We start from the raw sequence: 25,086 nt of genomic DNA on the forward strand, positions 1-25,086 counted from the left end.
TGGACTTGAGGTGGGGGTCCTCATCAGTCAGGCAGCACTCTGTGGCCGACTCTACCGTGACTTGCTTTGGAAATAATGAAGGCAGAGCTCTGACCTTGGAGAGGATTGTAGGTGTGAGCACGGGAGGCTGGGGGTAGAGGGTGCCCTGGTCCATCCCCACATTCACAGACCCCCTATAATGCCAGCGATGTGAAGGCAGGACGAGAGGAGGCAGAATGCCAGCTGGAATGGTGGGTGGGCTCCCCTGCAGCCCTACAGGTGGCACCTGGGCATTGCTATTCTCAGAAGTCACGTCATTGCCTGGCAGTGTCAGAGGCTGGCATGGCTTGGGGGAGGGGGCAGCTGCAATGCTGAGGAGGCTGGCAAAAAACCACTTTCCTCCTTCACGGAAATTTTACAGATCTTTCCTGAGAGCCCACTAGGTACCAGGTTCAGGGGGGTTCACGGAAAGAATGTGGCATGACCCCGCTGCCCTTCCCTCATCCCAGACTCACACCAGAGTGGAAAAGCAGGGTCAGCCGGAATCAAGATGCAAGCACAGAGCTTCCAGGTTCCAGGCAGGGAGAAGATGGTTAGGGTGGGGCCCTCTTTGTCCACTGCTCACCTTCCAAAGCCCACTGGGCACAGCCCCATGGTGCCAGGCCACCGGCAGTGACCAGGGCTTCAGACTCCTGCTGCAGCTGCCACGCTGTGGGCATGCAAGAAAAACATGGTCCCTATAAATAGATGAATCCCCAGCGTGGTTTGGCTTCGGTGCCTGTTATGGGCGGTGTGGTGTGCTGGTGAGTCTGCCTGTAACGGCGTGAACACTGACAACAGTGACAGTGAGCCGTTTCCTGCACGCTGTGCTCTGCAGGCCCCAGGTGCCCTCAGATCCATCATCTGCAGTCCAGCCTGAGCAGATTCTGGAGAGAGCTCATCCTGGCCTGGCTGTGCTATAGATACTGATGGTAATTATTAGGGGGAGCGGCAAGATGCCTGACAAGGAATGTGAGCATGTACACATGTGTGTGCACTATTGTGTATGTGTGGCTAGCCAGCAGAACCAGCACCTACCACCATCAACCCCTGAAAGAGTGCCCGGCATGTAAGAGGTGCTCAGTCATCACTTGTTGAATAAGTAAATGAATGAATGAATGAATGCTTGTATGGGTGCTATGGGAGGGCTGCCACTAAGTTTTAGAAGCAGTTTTAGATTTAGAAGCAGGCTTCTGAGCCAGGCGTGGTGGCGTGCCAGTAGTCCCGGCTACTTGGGAGGCTAAGGTGGGAGGATCCCTTGAGCCCAGGCATATGAGGCTGCAGTGATCTATGATCATGCCACTGCACTCCAGCTTGGGCAATAGCATGAGGACCTGGCTCTTAAAAAAATGTATTATTATTATTATTATTATTATTATTATTATTATTATTCCAAGACGGAGTTTCACTCTTGTCACCCAGGCTGCAGTGCAGTGGCGTGATCTTGGATCACTGCAATCTCCGCCTTGAAGGCAGAGCCCTGACCTTGGAGAGGATTGTAGGTGTGAGCAAAAACAAATATTATGAAGCCTCTACTATGTACCAGTCATGGTGCAAGCGACCAGGTATACGGTGGTGATCAGAACTGACAGGGTGCTTGCCCTTAGAGAGCTTACTTTGTAGAGAGAAGATACAAATTAATCAAATTATCCCGCACACATACAACTACATGAAAGAATATGGAGAAACTAAGGCTAAGACTTTCTGTAGTGAGGTCGGGAGATACTCACGCCTGCTAAAGTTCCAGCCACACAATATCCCAAAAGACTTGGATGCGCAACCGAGGTCGTGATCTGCCAGCCTCCAGCATTTCTCAGCTGCGAGTATCCTAACCAGCTCACCAGTCAGAAAGGCTTTGCAACCTAGGATTTCTGCCCAGCCAATGAGCTGCCTCTGAAAAGAACTTTCTGTAGAAATCCTCTGTAAAGAGTCCTCTCCTGGCCGGGAACGGTGGCTCATGTCTGTAATCCAAGTACTTTGGGAGGCCGAGGTGGGCGGATCACCTGAAGTCAGGAGTTGGAGACCAGCGTGGCCAACATAGTGAAGCCCCCTCTCTACTAAAAATACAAAAATTATCTGGGCATGTTGGCGGGTGCCTGTAATCCCAGCTACTCAGGAGAGGCTGAGGCAGGAGAATTGCTTGAACCTGGGAGGCGGAGGTTGCAGTGAGCTGAGATCGCGCCACTGCACTCCAGCTTGGGCGACAGAGCGAGACTTCGTCTCAAAAAAAAAAAAAAAAAAAAAGAAGAATCCTCTCCTCCACTTGCCTCCTGGGACGCTCTTCAGGGCTGTCCTGATCCCTTGTACCTTCCACTCTGGTGTGAGTCTGGGATGAGGGAAGGGCAGCGGGGCCATGCCACATTCTTTCTGTGAACCCCCTGAACCTGGTACCTAGTGGACTCTCAGGAAAGACCTACAAAATTTCAGTGAAGGAGGAAAGTGACTTTTTGCCAGCCTCCTCAGCATTGCAGCTGCCCCCTCCCCCAAACAAAGAATTGCAATTCTTTGTTTCCCAAATAAACCCTCCATGTCAATCTCTTTTTAGTTAACAATAAATAGCAAGTTGCAACAAATAGTTTGAAGGGAAAGTGTAGGATGCTACAAGACAGTATAGCAGCAGGGTGGGTCCTGAATCGATGCGGGTGGTCAGGACAGACCTGTCTTGGGGAGGGACGTTTCATACAGGTACAAAGGGAGACCTGAAGGATGAACTGACATGATGAATGGGGAGGACAGCTGTGCAAGATACAGAGAATAGCATGTGCAAAGGCCCTGGGGCAGAGAAGAGTGTGGTGGTTTGCCTTGAGGAGCTGACCAAAGGCCAGTACGGCTGGAGTACAGTGAGTGATGAAGAGTATGGGAAGAGAGGGAGTGGAAGGGGTCAGATCGCATGGGGCCTCATGGGCTGTGCTGTGGACTTTGGATTTTTATCCTAAGTGTGGTGGAATGATACTGGAAGGTTTTAAGCAGAGGAGTGGGTGACATGATCCAGTTAGACTTGCATGGTCCAGGAGAGAGAGGATGATGGCTATGACCAGGTGGGGCCCCTGGGGTGGTGTGGGAAATAGGGAGCTGTGGGATACTGTGGTGGCATAGATTGGACGTGAGTGATAGTGAGCAGACCCAGTGATGCTGAAGAACCCTGCAGTGGCAGGAAGGGAGGGAGGATGGAGTCAGGGAGTGGGACATTCGGATGGGTGGGATTGGAGGGGGTGATGACTCGGTTGACCAAGGGACTTGGTGCCTGAGGTGGAATATGAGGCAATAAGAAAGTCAAGAATCTGAGAGGCCGGGGGTTGATGGTTCATCCATACAGCTGCAGGAACCCCCAAAGATGAGTTATAAAAGCAAAAAGCTGGAAATAACCAAAATGCCCAGCTATTAGGGGTGGTGAAGTAGATTATGATGAACCCACCGGGCAGAATATGTTACAGCCACTAACAATGTGGATTGTACACACCAAGCAGCATGGAAACTGTTTCTGTCCTACTTACTATTACACGGGAGAGAAACTCCAACCTCGGGGATGTCTGACTCTGCCAGGCTAAAGCTTACTTCCTTATTCATTTAACACTCTTTATTGAAGTGCAAGGTACAAATAGAACAGAAAAGTACATCAGCCACCAGTGTCCATCTCAGTGAGTTTCCCCATCTAGCCAGCGCCTAGAACAAGAAATAGAACAAGAGAAACGGTGGGGTTTCTAGGTCTTTTACAATGCGTTTGTGTCCATTTTGTATGAAAGAAACCAATTTTAAAACATTGGCAGAGCCTTGGCTTTCAGTGTGCAGCCCCTGGGGGAAGGAGGCTCGGTCCCTGAAGCCGTGCGCTCACGGGGGAGCTGGTGTTGGCTCTGCTTTTCCTCGCCCAAGTTGTCTGTCACCATGGGGAGAATAAAGTGGCCCCGTGGCCGATACTGACCCCAGGGTGAGGGGAGAGGATGGGGCGGGGACACTGGTGTCCCTCCCTCCCTCTCAGCCTCCCTGTCCCAGTTCCCTGAGTCTTCGGGTGATGCTTGGGTGTCTCACACCTGTCCCTGCTTCCTTCCCACAGGTGGAAAAATTTGTGAAATATTTGGATCCCAACGACCTGGGGAGAATCAACTTCAAGGACTTTTGCCGGGGGGTGTTCGCCATGAAAGGTGAGGCCTTCTGGGGAGGCTTTCCCACGTGCTCCAGGCCCTGCCCAGCTGGGGAAGCTGGTGTGGCTGGGACCCAGCCTGGATTCCTCCCCACAGGGCTCCCAGAGCCCAGGATGGGCCAGAAGTCGGTTCTGCCTCTGGCTTCCCGGGGGGCAGAGAGAAGGACACAGTTGTCCCAGCCGTGGGGGCTGTGGTCTCACCCATGGAGGTCACTTTTGCCCTTCCCCTTGTCTGCCTGCCTCTGGAGAAAGCCTCCTCCTTGCTTTTCTGTCCTCTTCCTCTGTCTCCCGCTCTGGGATGACCAAACCCAAGGAGTCTCCTGGGCAAACCTGGACAAAGTGCTGGTCACCCGACTGCCCGCCTCCCTCTGAGCTGCTTTTGTGTCCTCCCTGCTCCCACCTCCTTTTTTTTTTTTTTTGAGACAGGGTCTGCCTTTGTCACCCAGGCTACTGGAGCGCAGTACGACTATCATGGCTCCCTGCAGCCTCAACCTCCTGGGCTCAAGCAATCCTCCTGCCTCAGCCTCCTGAGTAGCTGGGACTACAGGAGTACACCACCACGCCGGGCTAATTTTCGTATTTTAAGTAGAGGTGGAGTTTCGTCACATTGCCCAGCCTGGTCTTGAACTCCTGAGATCAAGTGGCCCTCCCACCTTAGCCTCCCAAAGTGCTGGAATTACCAGCCTCCATGCCCTGCCCTCTCTTCCTCTTAATTCTTCCTAATTCCTGCCTTTCTTACTTGCTCCCCCTTCCAGCTTTGGGGGACACTATAAATCCCTCTGTCTTGTCCCAAAAATTCAAAGGCCAGTTGTGAGAAACTTGCAGAAATCAGAATATGGCCACTCACTTACTACTAAGCTGTTTATCTGAGACAGTGAAGGCCAGGCACGGTGGCTCACACCTGTAATCCCAGCACTTTGGGAGGCTGAGGCAGGCGGATCGCTTGATCTCAGGTGGATCACTTGAGTCCAGGAGTTTGAGACCAGCCTGGCCAACATGGCGAAACCTCGTCTCTACAAAAAATACAGAAAAATTAGCTGGGCATTCTGGTGTGTGCCTGTGGTCCCAGCTACCTGAGAGGCTGAGGTGGGAGGATCACCTGAGCCCAGGAAGTCAAGGCTGCAGTGAGCTGACGTCACGCCACTGCACTCCAGCCTGGGTAACGGAGTAAGACCCTGTTTCAGAAAAGAAAAAAATCTGGGACAGTGGCATAGATCACCAGCCAGGTGGGCTTTGTAAGGCCTCCCCACTAGCTGCAGAGAGAATGCAGTCACTTCTGGAGTCCCAGGGTGTCTGGTTATCTGTAAAGGAAGCCGTGGTTTCCTGTCTGTGGCTCAGATCAAGGTGAGCCCTTTTCTGTGGGGCGCCTGTGAACCCTGGGAGGGTGGAAGGATGCAGGGTGAGGGATGAAGGGAAACAAATACACGGTGCAGGGGGCACAGAACACAGAAGGCACCCAGGGAAGGTCTTCTGCGTGGATTTGACAATGGGCCACTGCAGGCTGCACCTGCCATGTGCCTGTGCCAGGCGTTTTGTCGGGTCCCCCTCCCGTGTTCAGTACAACGTTGGGGCATTTGGTTGGGAACTCAGGAGCGAGGCCAGCCGTGTGCAGAGTCAGCAGGAACTGGAGCTGTCCTAGAGCAGCCCTGTCCTGGATGTCCCAGGGTCTGCAGGACGCAGAGGGCACCCAGCTCAGAGGAATGGGTGTGTTTGCTTTCTCCAGAGGCTGGCAGAGTTGTTAGGAGTCCCTGCGAGCCAAGCGGGCAGCACTGCCTTAGGTCCCCTCCCCCAGGAAGGCCTCCTTCTTCCCTGTGTCCCCAGCCTGCCCTCTGCGTGTGGGAGTTAGTCCCAGAGGACAAGGGCCTCTTGCAGCTCCCTGCACAGTGCCCTGAGCCGAGTTCCCCACTGCCTGGGCTCCATCCCTGCCTTCCAGTGCTCAGCTGGCCTCCTGGAGCCTCGGGCCCCCACCTCAGCCCTTCCCACCCCATGCCCATTAGTTAGAAGCAGAGCAGCCGTCCCAGGCTGAGGCTCAACCTCTCACCATCCCTTGTGTCTGCCTGTCTGCACAGGGTGCGAGGAGCTTCTGAAGGATGTGCTATCGGTGGAGAGCGCCGGGACTCTGCCGTGCGCGCCAGAGATCCCAGACTGCGTGGAGCAGGTAAGGCTTGGGGGACCTCTAGGACCTCCATGGCTCTGCCTCCTCCTTGGTCTCGCCTTTGCTCCATTTTCAGTATCTGGGAGGATCCAGAACCTCCCTCTGAGGACCCTTCTTGAGCATCAAAGTCAAGAAATAGTTTTTGGAACAGGAGCCCTGAGGCCCCATTGGGAAGCCCCAGCAGAGTGTGTAACAGCTGGGGGTCCCCACCCAGCAACTTTGTTCCCCATCTGTGGCATGGAGGAGAAACTGAGTTCCAGACAGGGAAAGTGACAAGTGGAGGGGAGGCAGGACTGGAATTGTTTCCTTTTCTCCTGCACCATCGCTCTCTGGTGAACGCTTCCTGTTTATTTGTTTTCAAACAATGAATTCTCCAATTCTCTGACACTAACTGGTGTCCAGCAGTCAGTTCCACCTGCCACTAACTACCCAGCATTAGCACAGACTCCACGAGTCAAGGCCAGCCCCATGAGACTGCCCCACTTCCCATGCCAGCTGCGGTTCTTCCTGGATAACTGCAAACACAGGGTTCCCAGGACCGCCTCTCTCAGGCTGGGTAATTCACTGGAAACACTCAGGAAATGGTTGTACTTATGAGGATCAGCGTATTACAAAGGGTACAACTCAGGAATAGCCACACGGAAGAGATGTACAAGACAGCGTATGGGGAGCCGGGGTACAGAGCTTCCGTACCTTCAGGGACACTGCCTCCCAGCACATCGCTGTGCTACCAGCACCCAGGCTCTCTGCATCTCATTGTTCGAGAATTTGTAGGCCTGGCGTGGTGGCTGATGCTTGTAATCCCAGCACTTTGGGAGGCTGAGGCAGGAGGACAGCTTGAACCCAGGAGTTTGAGACGAGCCTGGGCAAGATAGTGAGACCCTGTCTCTACAAAAAAAATTTAAAATTAGTTGGATGTGGCGGTGCACACCTGTAGTCCTAGCTACTGGGGAGACTGAGGTGCGAGGAGCACTGGAGCCCAGCAGTTTGAGACTTCAGTGAGCTGTGATTGTGCTACTGCACTCCAGCCAGCCTGGGTGACAGAGCCAGACTCATCTCCAAACCTAAAACAGTTTTTACAACCCGGTCTCCAGCCCGTCTCCTGTGCCTGGAGGTTGGGGGTAGGTGGGAAGGTGAGGAAGTTCCCACCTCATTGTATGCTTGGTCTTTCTGGTGACCAGCCCCATCCTGAAGCTCTGTATCAGGAAGTGGGACAAAGACCACAGTCCCCAAGGCTCTGTTTTACTGTTATCATCACCTAATGGTGTGTTTCTTATAAAACTCTGAACTAGTTTTCCAAACAGTGCAGCTTCATCCTACAGAGAAATAGTTTAAGGTGCACAAGCTGACAACCAGCGAGGTCCCTCCTGGTGGCGACACCCAAAACTAGAAGAGAATGATTTTGATTTCTCACCCAGTCCAACCCCCAATCCTTTTCCCCAGTTCTGATGGTTGCCTCCTCCGGCCCCCAAAACATGAGTATGTTTATAGCTGAAGGAGATCCAGGACCCCAGAGGCCGCTTTGGCCGATGGTAGGCCTCTTGGAATCCAGCTGGGTCGTAGGGCCAGAGTTGGGTTCCCTGGGCAGGACTGGAGGAGGGACAGTCCACAGAGAGGGACACAGTGCTGAGGGCTGCCAGTCCACGGCGGCAGAGACCACAGCCAGGCACCAACTGTGGCTAGGCCTCAGGCTGCTGTGCTCAAAGCAAGAGCCCTCAGGGATGCGTGGAGATTGCTGGGCTCCAGGCCCATGCCCGTGCCAGCAGTGGTGGCTCCAGGCCTGTCTTGATGGGTCCAGCAAGGAGGGGTTGAATATGTATTTGGGGCCAGCTAATGGAACCAGGCTTAGGGCAGAGGACCCCTACTGAGTGTCCCAGGAAGTTTGTGGGGAGGCCCTTCCTGGATTGCTGAGTGGGAGGCAGCGTGCAGAGGTGTGCAGGACTGGGTCCCCACCCACGTGGGCCACCCAGGACAGGCCATGGAACCTGAGCACATTCTTCTCAACCCCTCTGAGCCTCAGTGTCCGCAGCTGTAAAACAGGGCTTGCCACGCCAATCTGGAGGGTCTGTTGTGAAAGTTCAGTGGGAAGACAGACCCCTAATATGTGCTAATTCCTCACCGCCTGCTGCTGTAAGAAAATAGTGCTGAAGTTACCGTTTGCATTTTTCAGTTTACCTTTGGATACTGGTGTTGCAAAATTATGTCAAACTAAGGCCCTGCCCCAAGAATTGCAGGGCAGAGTGGAGCCGAGGCCTGGGGTGGGTGGGGAGTGCGGGTAGGGATGGCGTGTTCCCTGCAGTCTTTGGCTGCTTTTGTGGCCCCCACATTCTGCCATTCACACCTCTGGAAAAGATGGCACGTGGAGAAAAGGTGAGCAGGGGGCACAGAAGAGCGGGCCTCCACCAAGGTACTCTTTTTTGTAAACTGATATTATTTTCCTCCAAAGTCTAGAGGTTATGGGAAAGTAGAAAGAAAGACTGCATCAGCCTATCTCAGCAAGCCTGGTGCTTCTCCTCATTTGTTCATGGGACTTTGCAAGCCTATAGGTGTTTGTTGCTTTGGGTTTTAAGCTTCTCGTGGGTGAACTGCTTTCTGCCCTCCATGGAGGCCTGGCCCCGGCTTGGGCGACCAGAGCCTAGTGAGATGGCAGTAGGTGGGGACACAGTGGCAGCCTTGTTCATTATACTCGCTGGGGCTGTTTGGTTGACCTGGGCTCCGTTCCCGACCATGGGCTCCTGTGTGTTGGCAGGGAGAGGAAGGGGGCACAATCCGAAGACCAGCCTGACCGAGCGGACGGCTTCTGGGTTGTGAATGAGTCCCCTTCCTGGCTCAGGCTCCTGTAGTAGCAGGGTCAAGACCACAGCTCTGCAGATGAGGTGTCAGAGTGGGCCAGATGGGCAGGTCCGAATTTCTCAGGCCCGGCCCTCGGCGCCCTGCTGTGTCTTAGCTGTCCCCTAGGGGTCAGTCTGAGACCGAGAAGAAGCGGTGCCTGGATCACTAAGTGGGCTTCCCAGATGCCCCCAGGGAATGCAAACCTGAGGCATGATTTGAGGAGATGTGGGGATGACACACAGATGGGACGACAGGCGCTCCACCCCTGTGCTGTGCTTGTGTGCTGGGAAATGAAGCCTGTCTTTTGGGGACACCCCCCTCTCCCCAGGGTGTGGATGGAGACCTCTGATGTCACCACTGGATGTGGCTCATAGTTAAAGCAGTGAATGCTTGAGTGCTGGCTGGTGGGCGAGCCACTGCCACCTGGCCCCTGAGAGTGCCCTGCCCTTCTCATCCCCTTCCCAGGCCCCGAGAAGCCCCTAGCATTGGACATCAGTCAGGGACCCCTGGGGTTGCTGTCCAGACCTCAGGCCAGTGCGAGTCTATCCCAGGCAGTTGATGCCTGGATGCACCAGTTCCTGACCTAACCGGATGTGGCTCCACCTGCGTCCCCAGAGCCCTGTGAAACACTGGCACAGGGAAACTTTGAGTCTTGAGAACCCCAACTGTTGAGCAGGCTGTTGAGCGAGTTTCCTGACCCAGGGAAATTTGCTTCTGGTCATGCCTGGGGTCCCTGGGATTGCCCTGGGAGTCCCTCTGAGACTGTCCTGCTCAGGCTGCCCATCAGCCCCCAGTCCATATGCTATAGGGGCTCCTGTGGGGAGGGGGCATGGAGACATGTGGAGAGCGCCACACTCGGGTGCTAAAGGCAATGGGATAGTTGCTAGGGGCCCGTGGCCACCCCTCGGCAGGTGGTGATATGAACCCTAACCCTGCAAGCGCTGTAAGGCCATGGGCCCCGTTCACCCACCCCATGGTGGATTAACAGGCAACCCCATTAAATGGAGAGGGCATCCGGCCACCTGCCCTCCTGTGTAGCCACCATGCCAGCAAATGGTGTCAGTAGCCTCCAACCCAGAGAGTCATCCTCAGCGCCCCCTCATGCAGCTGCCTGGAGTCCTCCGTTCCCCACTCACCCCTGCCTCCGCCTCCCATCGCAGTCACCCACTCACCCCTGCCTCCCCTTCCCATCGCAGTCACTGCCACCCACCGACCAGGCGTCCTCCTGTCCTCGGCCCTCCTCTCTCCACACCCGCATACCACAGTTTGGCAGGCTGTCCCTAAGTTGCTGCTCTGATTTGTCACCCCGCTCCTGGGACCTGTCCTTACCAAGGGATGAAAACCAACATCAGCTCCTACCCACTGCTCCAGCCTCATCTCTCACCGTGGTGCGTCTCACACCTAAAACTGGTGATACCAAACCACTCCCTGTTTTCTGAGCAAGCCGCGTTCTCTCTTGCCTCTGAGCCTTTGCATGAGTGTTGTCTTTGTCCTAGGATGTCCTCCTTCCCGCTTACTTGTCAGGAGCTAACGTCTACTCACCTTTTTAAGACTTACTTGGCAAGAGTGGTGGCTCATACCTATAATCCCAGCACTTTGGGAGGCTGAGGTGGGAGAATTGCTTGAGCCCAGGAGTTTGAGACCAGCCTGGACAATATAGTGAGACCCCTTCTCTTTAAAAAAAATTTACTGGGCCGGGCGCGGTGGCTCACGCCTGTAATCCCAGCACTTTGGGAGGCCGAGGCGGGCGGATCACAAGGTCAGGAGATCGAGACCATGGTGAAACCCCGTCTCTACTAAAAATAGAAAAAATTAGCCGGGCGCAGTGGCGGGCGCCTGTAGTCCCAGCTACTCGGGAGGCTGAGGCAGGAGAATGGCGTGAACCCGGGAGTCGGAGCTTGCAGTGAGCCAAGATTGCGCCACTGCACTCCAGCCTGGGCGACAGAGCGAGACTCCGTCTCAAAAAAAAAAATAAATAAATAAATAAAATTTACTTAGGTACCACCTTCTCCAGGAAGCCTCCCTGGCTCCTTCTGCCCCAGCCCAAAGGAGAAGGACCTGCACTGAGCTTCCTGGGGGCCCTGCACCCTCTATCACCGCCCGAACCTCACCTTTCATGACAGCCAGCCCCATGTCCACCCAGTGGCTGCAGGACTCAGGCTGAGCTCCTCCTTTTCACCCCCAGGACAGCACCCACAGCAAGCATCCTTATCCATGCTCCTTGAGTGCGTCTAAGTATTTCTAAGACTAGGTATCTGGAAGTGGAATTGCTGTATCAAAGGGTATGTAGATTTTGTATTTTAATAGACACAGATATAATTTTCTTCCACAAAGCCTGTACCGTGCGTATCATCCAAGCAGTATATGAGAGTGCCCCTTTCCCATGGCCTTCGCCAACCCCGGAAGCCATCCATCCACCTGCCGGTCTCCGGCTCAGCAGCCTGGGGGGAGGAAAGCCCGTTGCCGCCGTCCTCTGTGCTGCCCGGCTTCCTAGGGAGGCAGACCATCTTTTTCTTATCTTCCCATGCCCTCTGGATTTCTGCTTTTACGAATTATTCATATTCTTTGCCCGTTTTCAATATGGTTGTTTGCCTTTTCCTTACTGATTTATAAGAAATCTCTGTATATTCTGTTTTTTGCTTGTTTGTTTTTGAGGCAGTCTCGCTCTACTGCCCAGGCTGGAGTGCAGTGGCGCAATCTCAGCCCACTGCAACCTCTGCCTCCTGGGCTCAAGCGATCCACCTGCCTGGGCCCCACAATTAGCTGGTACCACAGGCACATGCCACTGCGCCCAGCTAATTTTTGTTTTTGTTTGTTTGTTTGTTTTGGTAGGGACAGGGTTTTGCATGTTGCTCAGGCTGGTCTTGAACTCCTGTGCTCAGATGATCTGCCCACCTCGGCCTCCCAAAGTGCTGAGATTACAGGTGTGAGTCACAGCAACAGGTTGAAATCTCTACATATGCTGATTATCAATCTTTATGCATTTTGCTTGTGTTTTAATCTTGTTTTGGGAGTGTTTTATTACACAGAATGTTAATTCTGATGTCATCATTTATCAATCCTTTTATGCCATTTACATTTTGTGTATCATTTTGTGCCTTCTCTACCTCCAGGCTATAAACATATTCTTCTATATATCGTTTTCAGATACTTTTGAAAAAAAGAAGTATTTATGCTTAGCTCTTTGATCCACCTGGAGCTTATTTTTGCTTTTGGTGGGAGTAGAGATCTGGCACTCTTACTTCCTCAATATGGCCAGTGCTTTGAGTTCCTAATGTTGAATAGTCCCTCTTTCTCAATCAATTTGAAATGTTATCTTTATTGTAGGCTAACTTGCCTTATAAACGTAGGTCTCTTTCTGGACTCTAGTCTGTTATATTGATTTGTCTACCTAATTTTAAGCCAAAGCCATAGTTTCAGTTACTCTTGCTTCATAGTTTGATATCTGATAGGGAAAGGCTCTCTCATCCTTCTTTTTTTCCTTCAGGCCAGGTGCGGTGGCTCACGCCTGTAATCCCAGTACTTTGGGAGGCCGAGGCAGGTGGATCACCTGAGGTCAGGAGTTCGAGACTAGCCTGACCAACATGATGAAACCCCATCTGTACTAAAAATACAAAAATTAACCAGGCATGGTGGCACACGTCTGTAATCCCAGCTACTTGGGAAGCTGAGGCAGGAGAATCACTTGAACCTGGGAGGTGGAGGTTGCAGTGAGCTGAGATTGCACCATTGCACTACAGCCTGGGCGACAATGCAAGACTCCGTCACACACACGCATACACATAAAAACAAAACAAACAAAAAAATACCTTTTTTGTTATTCTTACATATTTTCTCTTCTGGAACAGCCTATTTGTCAAGCTCTCTTACAAATCCTGCTGGAGATCATGTTTGAAATTGAATTTGTGCATTAATTGAAGGAAATTGGCTTCTTTACAATATTGCATTCTGTCATCCAGGAATATATATATCTCTTTATTTATTCTGGCCTTTTATGCCCTCTAAGAAAGGTTTTTGTTGTTGTTTTTTTGGTTTTTTTGAGACAGAGTTTCGCTGTTATCGCCCAGGCTGGAGTGCAATGGCTGGATCTCCACTCACTGCAACCTCTGCCTCCCAGGTTGAAGCGATTCTCCTGCCTCAGCCTCCCTAGTAGCTGGGACTACAGGTGCCCATCACCATGCCCAGCTAATTTTTTGTATTTTCAGTAGAGATGGGGTTTCATCATGTCGGTCAGGCTGGTCTCAAACTCCTGACCTCAGGTGATCCGCCCGCCTCAGCCTCCCAAAGTGCTGGGATTACAGGCATGAGCCACCGCATCAGGCCAGAAAGTTTTATAATTTTCTTCAATAGGTTATGCACACTTTCTTCTTAGGGTGACTATATTTTGGAGTTTTTATTGCTGATATGTGTAGGATCTTTTTGCTATGATACTTTATAATTGGTTACAACTGATGTATAGGATTGGTTTTCATTTTTGGTGTTAATCTTGTCATGATAACCTTGTTAAACTCTCCTTATTTTATTTATTTATTTATTTATTTATTTATTTATTTATTTATTTACTGAAACAGGGTCTCACTCTTGTTGCCCAGACTGGAGTGCAGTGGCGTGATCTCGGCTCACTGCAGTGTCTGCCTCCGGGGTACAAGCAATTCTCCTGCCTCAGCCTCTCAAATAGCTGGGATTACAGGCATCCACCACCACGCCCAGCTAATTATTGTACTTTTAGTAGAGATGGGGTTTCACCATGTTGGCCAGGCTGGCCTCGAACTCCCGACCTCAGATGATCTGCCTGCTTCGGTCTCCCAAAGTGCTCAGATTATAGGCGTGAGCCACCATGCCTGGCCCATTAAACTTTCTTTATATTTTAGTAGTTTATTTTTATGCTATTTTCTATAATGCTTAATTCTATATAACAAGGTAACCATGTTGCCATTTTAAATTTTAAACGGCAACATGATATTTCATCACATGAAGACAGCCAAATTTATATAACAGTTCCTTATTGTTGGACATATATATATGTATATGTGTGTGTGTGTGTGTATATATATATATATATATATATTTTTTTTTTTTGAGACGGAGTCTTGCTCTGTCACCCAGGCTGGAGTGCAGTGGCGCGATCTCGGCTCACTGCAAGCTCTCCTCCCAGGTTCACGCCATTCTCCTGCCTCAGCCTCCCAAGTAGCTGGGACTACAGGCACCCGCCACCACGCCCAGCTAATTTTTTTTTTATTTTTAGTAGAGATGGGGTTTCACCGTGTTAGCCAGGATGGTCTCAATCTCCTGACCTTGTGATCCACCCACCTTGGCCTCCCAAAGTGCTGGGATTACAGGTGTGAGCCACCGTGCCCAGCCAGGTGTATATATATTTTTAACGTAATTTGGGGAATTAACAAAAGCAGTATAATAATCATTCTTTTTTTTTTTTTTTTTTTTTTTTTTTTTTTTTTGAGACAGAGTTTCGCTCTTTTTGCCCAGGCTGGAGTGCAATGGCCCGATCTCGGCTCACCGCAACCTCTGCCTCCCGGGTTCAAGCGATTCTCCTGCCTCAGCCTCCGCGCCCGGCAATAATCATTCTTATAGCTAAGTCTTTCCCCACAGCAGTAATCATCACTTTAAAGTAAATCAGAGATTGGCAAATTACAGACCCCATGAGCCAAATCTAGGAGCCTGTTATTGTAAATAAAGTTTTACTGGAACACAGCCACACCCATTTGTTCACATCTTATCTGTGGCTGTTTCCACACTGCAGTGGCAGAGCTGAAAAGTTGCCATGGAGGCCAAATGGACTGCAAAGCCTAGAATATTTACTGTCTGCCCTTTACAGAAAAAATTTGCCAACCCATATGGTAAATTCAGGCAAATGGAGACTGTTTTATGAGAAGGATGCAAAGGCTGGGCACAGTGGCTCACGCCTGCAATCCCAGCACTTTGGGAGGTGGAGGCAGGTGGATCACCTGAGGTCAGGAGTTTGAGACCAGCCTGACCAACATGGTGAAACCCCGTCTCTACTAAAAATACAGAAATTAGCCAGGCATGGTGGCACACGCCTGTAATCCCAGCTTCTCGGGAGGCTGAGGCAGGAGAATCCCTTGAACCCAAGAGGCGGAGGTTGCAGTGAACTGAGATCGCACCGTCGCACTCCAACCTGGGCAACAGAGCGAGACTCTGTCTCAAAAAAAAAAAAGGGCCGGGCGCAGTGGCTCAAGCCTGTAATCCCAGCACTTTGGGAGGCCGAGACGGGCGGATCACAAGGTCAGGAGATCGAGACCATCCTGGCTAACACGGTGAAACCCCGTCTCCACTAAAAATACAAAAAACTAGCCGGGCGAGGTGGCGGGCACCTGTAGTCCCAGCTACTCGGGAAGCTGAGGCAGGAGAATGGCATGAACCCGGGAGGCAGAGCTTGCAGTGAGCTGAGATCCGGCCACTGCACTCCAGCCTGGGTGACAGAGCGAGACTCTGTCTCAAAAAAAAAAAAAAAGAAAGAAAGAAAAGAAAAAGAAAAAGATGCAAAATATTGAAACTGCCTAATACTAATCTGTCAAATTCCTCCGCAGGAATCCCATCAGGATTGCATCAGATTCCTTCTACCCTTTTGATATTGGTGTTGCTGGGTTTTCAGACCCTTTAAATTTGAGATGTTAAAATTAGAACCCCTCTTTTGAATTATAATATGGTTTAACTTCTTAAAGTACATTTTTTGGTCACTAAGAGGGCTTTCTTCATGAATTGCCTGTCCACATTCTCCACCCTGGCTATGTTTACTTCTATTGAGTTTTTTTTTTAAGAACTAGAAATACAACTTTTTGACATACATTAAATTTTTTCCAGCTTGTTATTTATTTATTTATTTTATTTATTTTTTATTTATTTATTTTTTTGAGACTGAGTCTCACTCTGTCGCCCAGGCTGGAGTGCAGTGGCCGGATCTCAGCTCACTGCAAGCTCCGCCTCCCGGGTTCCCGCCATTCTCCTGCCTCAGCCTCCCGAGTAGCTGGGACTACAGGCACCCGCCGCCTCGCCCGGCTAGTTTTTTGTATTTTTTAGTAGAGACAGGGTTTCACCGGGTTAGCCAGGATGGTCTCGATCTCCTGACCTCGTGATCCGCCTGTCTCGGCCTCCCAAAGTGCTGGGATTACAGGCTTGAGCCACTGCGCCCGGCCTTGTTATTTATTTTTAGCTTTGTTTATGACACCAAATTTAAAAATTTTTATAGCCAATTCAGCATTCTTTTGCTTTATGGCTTCAGCCTTTGGTGTAATGCTTATAAATGCTTTCCCGCCCAAGATTGTGAAACTGTTCTGTTTTATTTTTGTGTATTTAATTTTTCTATTTAAAGCTATAATTCATAGAATTGACTGTGATGTCTAGAGTGAGGTAGGGATCCAGTTTGCCTTTTTGCCGTCAGATCCTCTTGCCCTCCCTCACCTGGCTGTTCAGCAGCTTCTTGCTAGGCTATGCTTTCGCATGCAGTCCCCTGATGGCAAAGGAAATGAGGTTTGGCCTGGTGCAGTGGCTCAGGCCTGGAATCCCAGCACTTTGGGAGGCTGAGGTGGGCAGATCACTTGAGGCCAGGAGTTCAAGACCAGCTTGGCCAACGTGGTGAAACCCCATCTTTACTGAAAAAAAAAAAAAAGTTAGCCTGGCATGGTGGCACATACCTGTAATCCCAGCTACTTGGGAGGCTGAGCCACAAGAATCACTTGAACCCAGGAGGCAGAGGTTGCAGCCAGCCGAGATCGTGCCACTGCACTCCAGCCCGGGCAACAGAGCAAGACGCTGTCTAAAAAAGAAAAAAAAAGGAATTTGGGTTTGCTGGGAACCCAGACCTGAGCCTGAGCCCAAAATGGCTCTTTTGCTCATGTTCAGAAGGGGCTTTGCCAAACTCTCGTCTTTCCGGAAGTTTTTAAAATGATCATAACCTGTGCCTCCTCTAGAACTTGCTGGGGAGGAGGCCTACAGCCTGAACAGCTAAGCCCACCCTTGCTTCATTTCATCCATCCTGAAACAAGCATTTCTAAAACCACTCATGACAATGGCACTTATAAATTCTAAAAATACTTCTCCTGACAAACAGCACTGTGATTCACCGCACTGCTGGAGGTGTGGGTGGGGCGCCATGCTCCCACTGGTGTGGTGGCAGGAGGGAGTTTCAGAGCTCAGGGAAGGAGCCTTTCTACTTATATCTGGCCCCAATATATTTTTCTGTGTTTCAACACCCTCCCCCGCCTTCCAAAGAGAAAAAAAAATCTACTTATCCCAAGCTTCAGAGCTTCTGTAAGATCCTCGATTTGTGTCTTTAGGTAATAACTCAACTGATTAAGCCAAAGGTGGCTGGGACAGAAGCAGTGCAGATATGGAAGCCCCTTTTGTTTGTTCCAAGCCTGGTCTGCCCTGAACCATGTGTCTCCTACCTCCTGCCCCTGACCATCCCTACCCTAAAGAGGCTAAGCTGAGCTGGCCGGCGAGTGCTACTTCCCACGGGCCACCTCCTGCCCCTGATGCCCAAGTCCACATAAATCGTTAGAACCTACTCACCAAGTTAGAGCTTGATAAAAGTCTGGAGAGGCTCCTTATATCCCGTCTTTTTAAAGCTGAGCAGGAGGGAAAAGTTTGGGTTTTATGACCCTGTAGGACATTAGCCACCTTCGTATGTACCGTTCCAGTCTCATTTCAGCATCCTTTCTTTCCCTGATGACACAGACTTTGATCCCTCCCCTTCTCCTTTGGACCAGCTATCCCTACCTGCTGCTTCCCTCATTAATGAGTCTAGCACAGTGCGTTTTTGAAGGAGTAACTGTGGGAAACACACAAGCACAATCACATGAGGGCAGATGTTCTCCGAGACAGCGCGGTCGAAACCAATGAGGACTCTGGGTCAGCAGGGCCTGGGGTGCTTCATGTGTCAGAGGCTGAACTGGAATCTCAGTGGAGATTCTACACCCACCATTCAGTTTATAAACCTCCGAGGGCCCAGGCTTCTGCTGCAGAAGGTGCAGGAATAAAGAGTAGATCACTTTTACTAAACAAAGACCTAGAGAGTTGGCTTTGTCTCCAACTTTTTATTTTGAAAATTTTCAATCTTCAGAAAATTTTAAGAGCAGAACAATGAATCCACATATATCCTTCACTTGGATGACCAGTTGTTAACATGCCGCTAAACTTAGTTTCTCTGCCCCTGTGTTTGTTGGTGGGGTGTATGTGCATACACACTACTTTTTCTTCTGGACCATATGAAAGTTAGTTGCGGACATGACACTTTATCCTTAAATACTTGGCCATTGCTAAGAAGAAGGACACTCTCCTGTGTGACCACAATATAGTTATCACTTGCAGAAACCTTAACATTGGCATAATTTGTTACCTACTATAAAATCTACATTCAAATTTTCCAATTTTTTTTTTTTTTTTTTTTTTTGAGATGGAGTCTCGCTCTGTTGCCCAGGCTGGAGTGCAGTGGCTGGATCTCAGCTCACTGCAAGCTCCGCCTCCCGGGTTTACGTCATTCTCCCGCCTCAGCCTCCCGAGTAGCTGGGACTACAGGCACCCGCCACCTCGCCCGGCTAGTTTTTTGTATTTTTTAGTAGAGACGGGGTTTCACCGTGTTAGCCAGGGTGGTCTCGATCTCCTGACCCCGTGATCTGCCCGTCTCGGCCTCCCAAAGTGCTGGGATTACAGGCTTGAGCCACCGCGCCCGGCCAAATTTTCCAATTTTATATATATATATATTTTTTTTTTTTTTTTTTTTGAGATGGAACCTTGCTCTGTCACTCAGGCTGGAGTGCAATGACGCGATCTCCGCTCACCGCAGCCTCCGCCTCCTGGGTTCAAATGCTTCTCCTGCCTCAGCCTCCCGAGTAGCTGGCACTACAGGCACCCACTACCACGCCTGGCTAATTTTTGTATTTTTAGTAGAGACGGGATTTCGCCATGTTGGCCAGGCTAGTCTCGAACTCCTGACCTCGTGATCCACCCGCCTCGGCCTCCCAAAGTGCTGGGATTACCGGCATGAGCCACCGCACCTGGTCCCTCCCAGAAATAATTTTATAGCTTTTATTTTTATCTCAAATCTAATCCAGGATCACACAGTTTAGTTGCCATGTTTCTTTAGCTTCTTTTAATCTAGAAGAGTTCCTCGGCCTTTGTTTTATTTTCTTTTTTTTTTTTTTTTTTTTTACTCCTATAATGACATTGACCTTTTTAAAAACTTCAGGCCACTTGCTTCAAAGAATGCCCCTCAATTTAGATTTGCCTTTATTGATTTTCTAGTCCTTTGGGGTGCTGTAACTTAAATTTAAATTAAAAATAAAATGGGGTGGCGAGGAGGGGGCCTGGAGGGGAGTTCTACTGTGTTTATTTTTCAGGTCTAAAACACACTTAAAGTGCGTATTGTTGGCGCCCTCAATGGGCCTCAGTTTTCCCAGGTGAAACATGATCTAAACACCCCTTCCAGCTTGTGTCCATTCTAGCATTTGGGGAAAAATGCCTAATTGTGTGTGTGCGGCCAAGCGTCCACCCTTGGCATCTCTCAAATTGTGGGGAGGCAGCTGGCCTCGGTACTTTCTGGCTCCAGGAACATGCCATGGGCCATTGAACGTCTGTGCGGTGTACACTGGGGACAGTGTTAGGAAGTGTGGGCTCTTACACGTGACCAGGCCACATCTCCACCCTCTTTGGGCTGAGATTAGGACATTGGGGTAGGTGTATTTGTCTCCTGAGAGGGCCAATCTCAAGAGAAAACGAGAAAAGAACCCTCCAGGTCTTTGGGGGAATTATCTGAGATAATGTGGGGAAGAAGTCTGAGCCCCTAAGATATACTGGATGGTGCTTCTCCAGGTACCCGTGCCCGAGGGAGAGACCAGCCACTTGCTGGGACGCCAAGGGGCATCTTCCCGGAGCAGCAGATTCCCTGGAAGAATTGGGGGAAACATTGTCCAACATTAAAACTAACATGGAACATAATAAACATATTTTGAAGATAAGAAAGAAGCCTGTAATCCCAGCCCTTTGAGAGGCCCAGGCTGGAGGATCCCTTGAGGCTAGGAGCCTGAGCAGCAAAGTGAGACCCCGTATCTATTAATAAAAAAAGACAAAAATTAACTGGGCGTGGTGGCAAGCACCTGTGTGTCCCAACTACATGGGAGGCTGAGGCAAGAGGATTGCTAGAGCCCAGGAGATTGAGGCTGGAGTGAGCCGTTTGTGCCACAGCACTCCAGCCTGGGCAACAGAGCAAAATCTCATCTCAAAAAATAAAGTAAAATAAAGATAATAAGAAAGACTTTTATCAATTTTATTTTACTTTATTTTATTTATTTATTTTTTCGAAACGGAGTTTCACTCTTGTCACCCAGGCTGGAGTGCAATGGTACGATCTTGGCTCACTGCAACCTCCACCTCCCAGGCTCAAGCAATCCTCCTGCCTCAGCCTCTTGAGTAGCTGGGACTACAGGCGTGCACCCAGCTAATTTTTGGATTTTTTGGAGAGACAGGGTCTCACTATGTGACCCTGGCTGGTCTTGAACTCCCAGGCTGAAGCGATCCACCACCTCGGCCTCCCAAAATGCTAGGATTCCAGGTGTAAGCCACCATGCCCTGCAGGAAAGACTTTTAAAATTGTTTTGCTTTAGAGGCTACTCTTTCGAGTCCTACTTCTACTATAGACCCATGTCCCTCTTCTGCTGTGGGGCCACTTTATGCAAGGTATTACTGTTATTGCTGTTTTGTTTTCCTTTTCTTTTTTTTTAAGAAACAAAGTCTTACTCTGTTACTCAGGCTGGAGTGCATTGGTGTAGTGGTGTGATCACAGTCACTGCAGCCTCAACCTCCCAGGCTCAAGCAATCCTCCCACCTCAGCCTCCCCAGTAGCTGGGACCACAGGCACACACCACCACTTCCAGCTAATTTTTTGTTTGTTTGTTTTTTCAGAGACCGGGTCTAGCTATGTTGCCCAGGATGGTCTCAAACTCCTGGCCTCAAGCAAGGCTCCCAACTGGGCCTCCCAAGACACTGGGATTACAGTCATGAACAACCTCTCCTAGCCCTGGTTTCTTATAATAAAGTAAATGCAATGTTCCTTTTAGTAACAAAACAGGTCTTGGCTGGGAGGGAGAAACGGGGAAATTTGACCCCACGTGGCCGAGGCCTGAGATGGGCTCCACGGGCAGCCTCCAGGAGGGATGTAATTTTGCCTCCTCTCAAGGCTGGCCTCAAGGAGGCCTGATTCCAGCCCCTTTGTCTAGCGCTGCCCTGAACTTGTAAGAATCCTTCTGACCAGATCCTCACCAGACACTGTGAATCCTCACCCAGGTTGCTTAGAATCCTGGAAAGAGCTCAGGTTCGAGTCAAACGGGCTGAGTGTGGGTTCTGCTTGACCACTTCCTGTGTGTCATTTGGCAAGTCGCTTTGCTTCTCTGAGCCTTCTTCATTTCTGCCTGTCTAAAGTCGGAGTCGTCAGCCTGATTTTCAGTGTTGTGGTGAGAATGCAATGGATTAATGCTTCTAAAGGTTCCTGAGGAGACGGGTCCCCCAGTCAGTAGTGTCTATGACTGCATTCTCTGTGCCACTCAGAACCCTCAGGGGAATCATTCAGGACACTGGGGACACAATTCCCTCCCCTTCCCATTCCCAAAGTCACCAGCCTGCCTCCAGCTGCACCCACACTTTCAGCTTGCTGCTGGGATGGTGGGTGGCATGACCCAGCTCTGACACAGGCCCTGCCCTCCAATCCCAGCTCCTCACTCGCACCCTGCCTGAACACTGGATCCCAGCCCCTCCTGCCAACTCAAGCACTGGCCTTCACAAACAGCCCCTCACCCCCAGCACCCGCACCACACCCCTGCAGGGTGCTTTCCACTCACTTCTGGAGCTGACATAATAATGCCCATGGGCAGGGAAGCACCCGCTTGACCCCACATCCTGGCTTTCTTTCCTTTGGTCTATTTCCTCCAAAGACTGGTCTCAACTCCCTTTCTTGTGCCCCTTTCTCTCTGTTGCCACTGCCAATCACGTCTTGGCCCCTCTGTTCTGCTAAAACACTTCTCACAGTCACCAGGAACTTCTTTTTGAGACAGGGGTCTCACTCTGTCGCCCAGGCTGGAGTGCAGTGGTGCAGTCTTGACTCACTGCAGCCTCCAACAGCTGGGTCCAAGCAATCCTCACAACTCAGTCTCCCAAGTAGCTGGGACCACAGGCATGTGCCATCATCCCCGGCTATTTTTATTTTTTGTAGAGATGGGGGTCTTGTTCTGTTCCCCAGGCTGGTGTGCAGTAGTGCAGTCCTAGTTTGCTGCAGCCTCAAACTCCTGGCCTCAAGCAATCCTCTAATCTCGGCCCCCCAAAGTCCTGGGATGACAGGCATAAACCACCTTGCCTGGCCACCAGGAACTTCTCACTGGCCAAATCCAAGCATCAGTTCTCTAGTCACGTTTTTACATAGCGATGGTGTGTGGTGAACAGATCAGGGTAATTAGCATTTCCATCATCTCTGGCATTTATCATTTCTTTGTTTTGGGAACATTCGATGGTCTCCTAGCTACTGAAAATCTGTATTGTTAACGATAGTCATCTTACAGTGATGTGGAGCAATGGAACTTATCCCTCCTCTCGAACTGTAATTCTGTACCTTTAACAAATGTCTCCCTACTCTCCTTCCCCTCCCATTCTCAGCCTCTAGTGTCCTCTGCTCCATTCACATTTTACTGCAACCCTGGGCAGGGCCTGGCACAGCCAACCTCTCCCTTCTCAGACCGTCCTTTTAGCTCGAGGCTTCCTCCTACCTCTCAGGCTGCTTTTCTCCCCACACACCCCCCGACTCCCCTCCTTATTTTATTTATTTATTTATTTATTTATTTTTTGAGACGGAGTCTCCCTCTGTCACCCAGGCTGGAGTGCAGTGGTGTGATCTCAGCTCACTGCAACCTCCACCTCCAGGGTTCAAGCGATTCTCCTGCCTCAGCCTCCCAAGTAGCTGGGATTATAGGACCGTGCCATCACGCCTGGCTAATTTTCCTATTTTTGGTAGAGACGGGGTTTCACCATCTTGCCCAGGCTGGTCTTGAACTCCTGGCCTTGAGTGATCTGTCCACCTCAGCCTTGCCTGCCCTCCTCCTGGGTCCCTTTAAATGGCACTGGGTCTCAGGCCTCATCCTCAGCCCTGTGCTTCCTGCCTGCCCTCTCCCCAGGGGAGCCAGTTGGTCCAGGACTCTAAATGCACCATTACCCTGAGGCTCCCAAGATAGTATTTTCCCCTCCGACACTGCCTTTGGCTCCAGACTCTTCTATCAAACCTTTGGGCACCCTCTGCATTTCCAACATGTTCCAGGCTACACCCTTTGATCCAGCTCCATCCCCTCAGCCCCAAGAATGTTTCCCCAGGCTCCCCATCTCAGTAAATGGCACCATCTCCCCCACCTGGTCACTCTGACCAAGGATCAAGTCGTCCTTCATTTCTTTCCTTCTTCCACATCCAACCTGTCACCACAGCCTGATGGTTTTACCTCCAAACTGTGTCCCGAGCCATCCACTTCCCTCCATCTTGGAGGTTACAGCCCAGTCCCGGCAGAGCCACACCCTGCCCCTGTGCGCCTACGGCCTGCATTCTCTCTTATCTTTTGTGGTCCGTATGACACCAGAGTGTTCTTTAAAACTTGTAACTCCTAGTCGCCAGGCATGGTGACTCACACCTATAATCCCAGCACTTTTGGAGGCTGAGGCGGGTGGATCACCTGAGGTCAGGAGTTTGAGACCAGCTTGCCCAACATGGTGAAACCCTGTCTCTACTAAAAATACAAAAATTATCTGGGCATGGTGGGAGGCACCTGTAATTCCAGCTACTCAGGAGGCTGAGGCAGAAGAATCTCTTAAACCCAGGAGGCAGAGGTTGCAGTGAGCCGAGATGGCACCACTACACTCCAGCCTGGGCAACAGAGTGAGACTCCGTCTCAAAAAAACAAAAAACTCCTAAGTCCCACCCTGCCCTCCCTTGCATAAGAGCCTCCAGTGACAAAATCTGAAACCCCAACTTCCCACTGTGGCCTCGCAGGTTTCACTTGTGCCTGAATCTTTGACCTTGCCCCTCCCAGATTCCCGGTGACTCTCATTGTTCAGCCACCCTGGCCTGTTTTCTCTTCCTCAAACTGCCCAAGTGAGTTCTGCACAGGACCTTTGCCTGGCTTCCCCTCCAACTAGAACCCTTGTCCCCCAAATCTTTGCACAGCTGCCCTTCTGCCCTTCGGGTTTCAGCACAAATGTCACCTCCTCAGAGAAGCCTTCCCCGACCACCCTCTCAAGAGGTTTTCATGTGATCAGGCCAGTCTCTGCCCTGGGAGAATGGTCTAACAAAGGGGTGGCAATTCTTCAGAATGCCCAGGGGCTGAATTTTCTAGCGAGTTTCTAGCTGAATTTCTGCCCCCATCACACCGAGCACCCTGCTTATTTCCTTGACTATGCACCACAGTTAGCTGCATGTTTTTTTAATGGCTGTGTAATAGTGATACATGTTTTTGGGATACATGTGATATTTTGATAACTGCATACGATGTGTAATGATCAAATCAGGGTAACTGGGGTATCCATTACCTCAAACCTTTGTCTTTGTGTTGGGAACATTACAGTTCATCTAGCTATTTTGAAAGGTACAAGAAATTATTAACTATAATTTCCCTGCTGTGCTAGCAAATACTAGAACTTATTCCTTCTCTCCAACTGTGTCTTGTTTGGCACAGTCTGGATCATCTACGTGTGTCCTGTCAGCCCCCCACTGGCCTGTAAGCCCCGTGGGTCCGGGGATTCGTCTGTGTCATTCACTGCTGCACAGTGCCTGGCATAGAGAGGCTGTCGGTGCAGATTTGTTGCACAAGCAGATGGATGAATCTCAGATGTGGAATGTTGACTCTTCGTCAGGGAGGGATGGGCTCCTACCTAGGAATCTCCGAGG

The 25,086-nt window shown here is 50.5% G+C and overlaps 1 protein-coding gene across 1 annotated transcript in view; it reads left to right on the forward strand.

Annotated features, from left to right (window-relative positions):
- Positions 1–25,086, forward strand: part of LOC105485203 (RAB11 family interacting protein 4) — a 144,204-nt gene that overhangs the window by 37,288 nt on the left and 81,830 nt on the right. Inside the window, exons 2-3 of the mRNA XM_011747428.3 lie at positions 4,070–4,157; positions 6,226–6,314. Coding sequence (XP_011745730.2) covers positions 4,070–4,157; positions 6,226–6,314 — 177 coding nt within the window. The remainder of the gene's footprint in view (positions 1–4,069; positions 4,158–6,225; positions 6,315–25,086) is intronic.

This window comes from Macaca nemestrina, chromosome 17 (genome assembly GCF_043159975.1).
Source record: "Macaca nemestrina isolate mMacNem1 chromosome 17, mMacNem.hap1, whole genome shotgun sequence".
NCBI classification, from domain to species: Eukaryota; Metazoa; Chordata; class Mammalia; order Primates; family Cercopithecidae; genus Macaca; species Macaca nemestrina.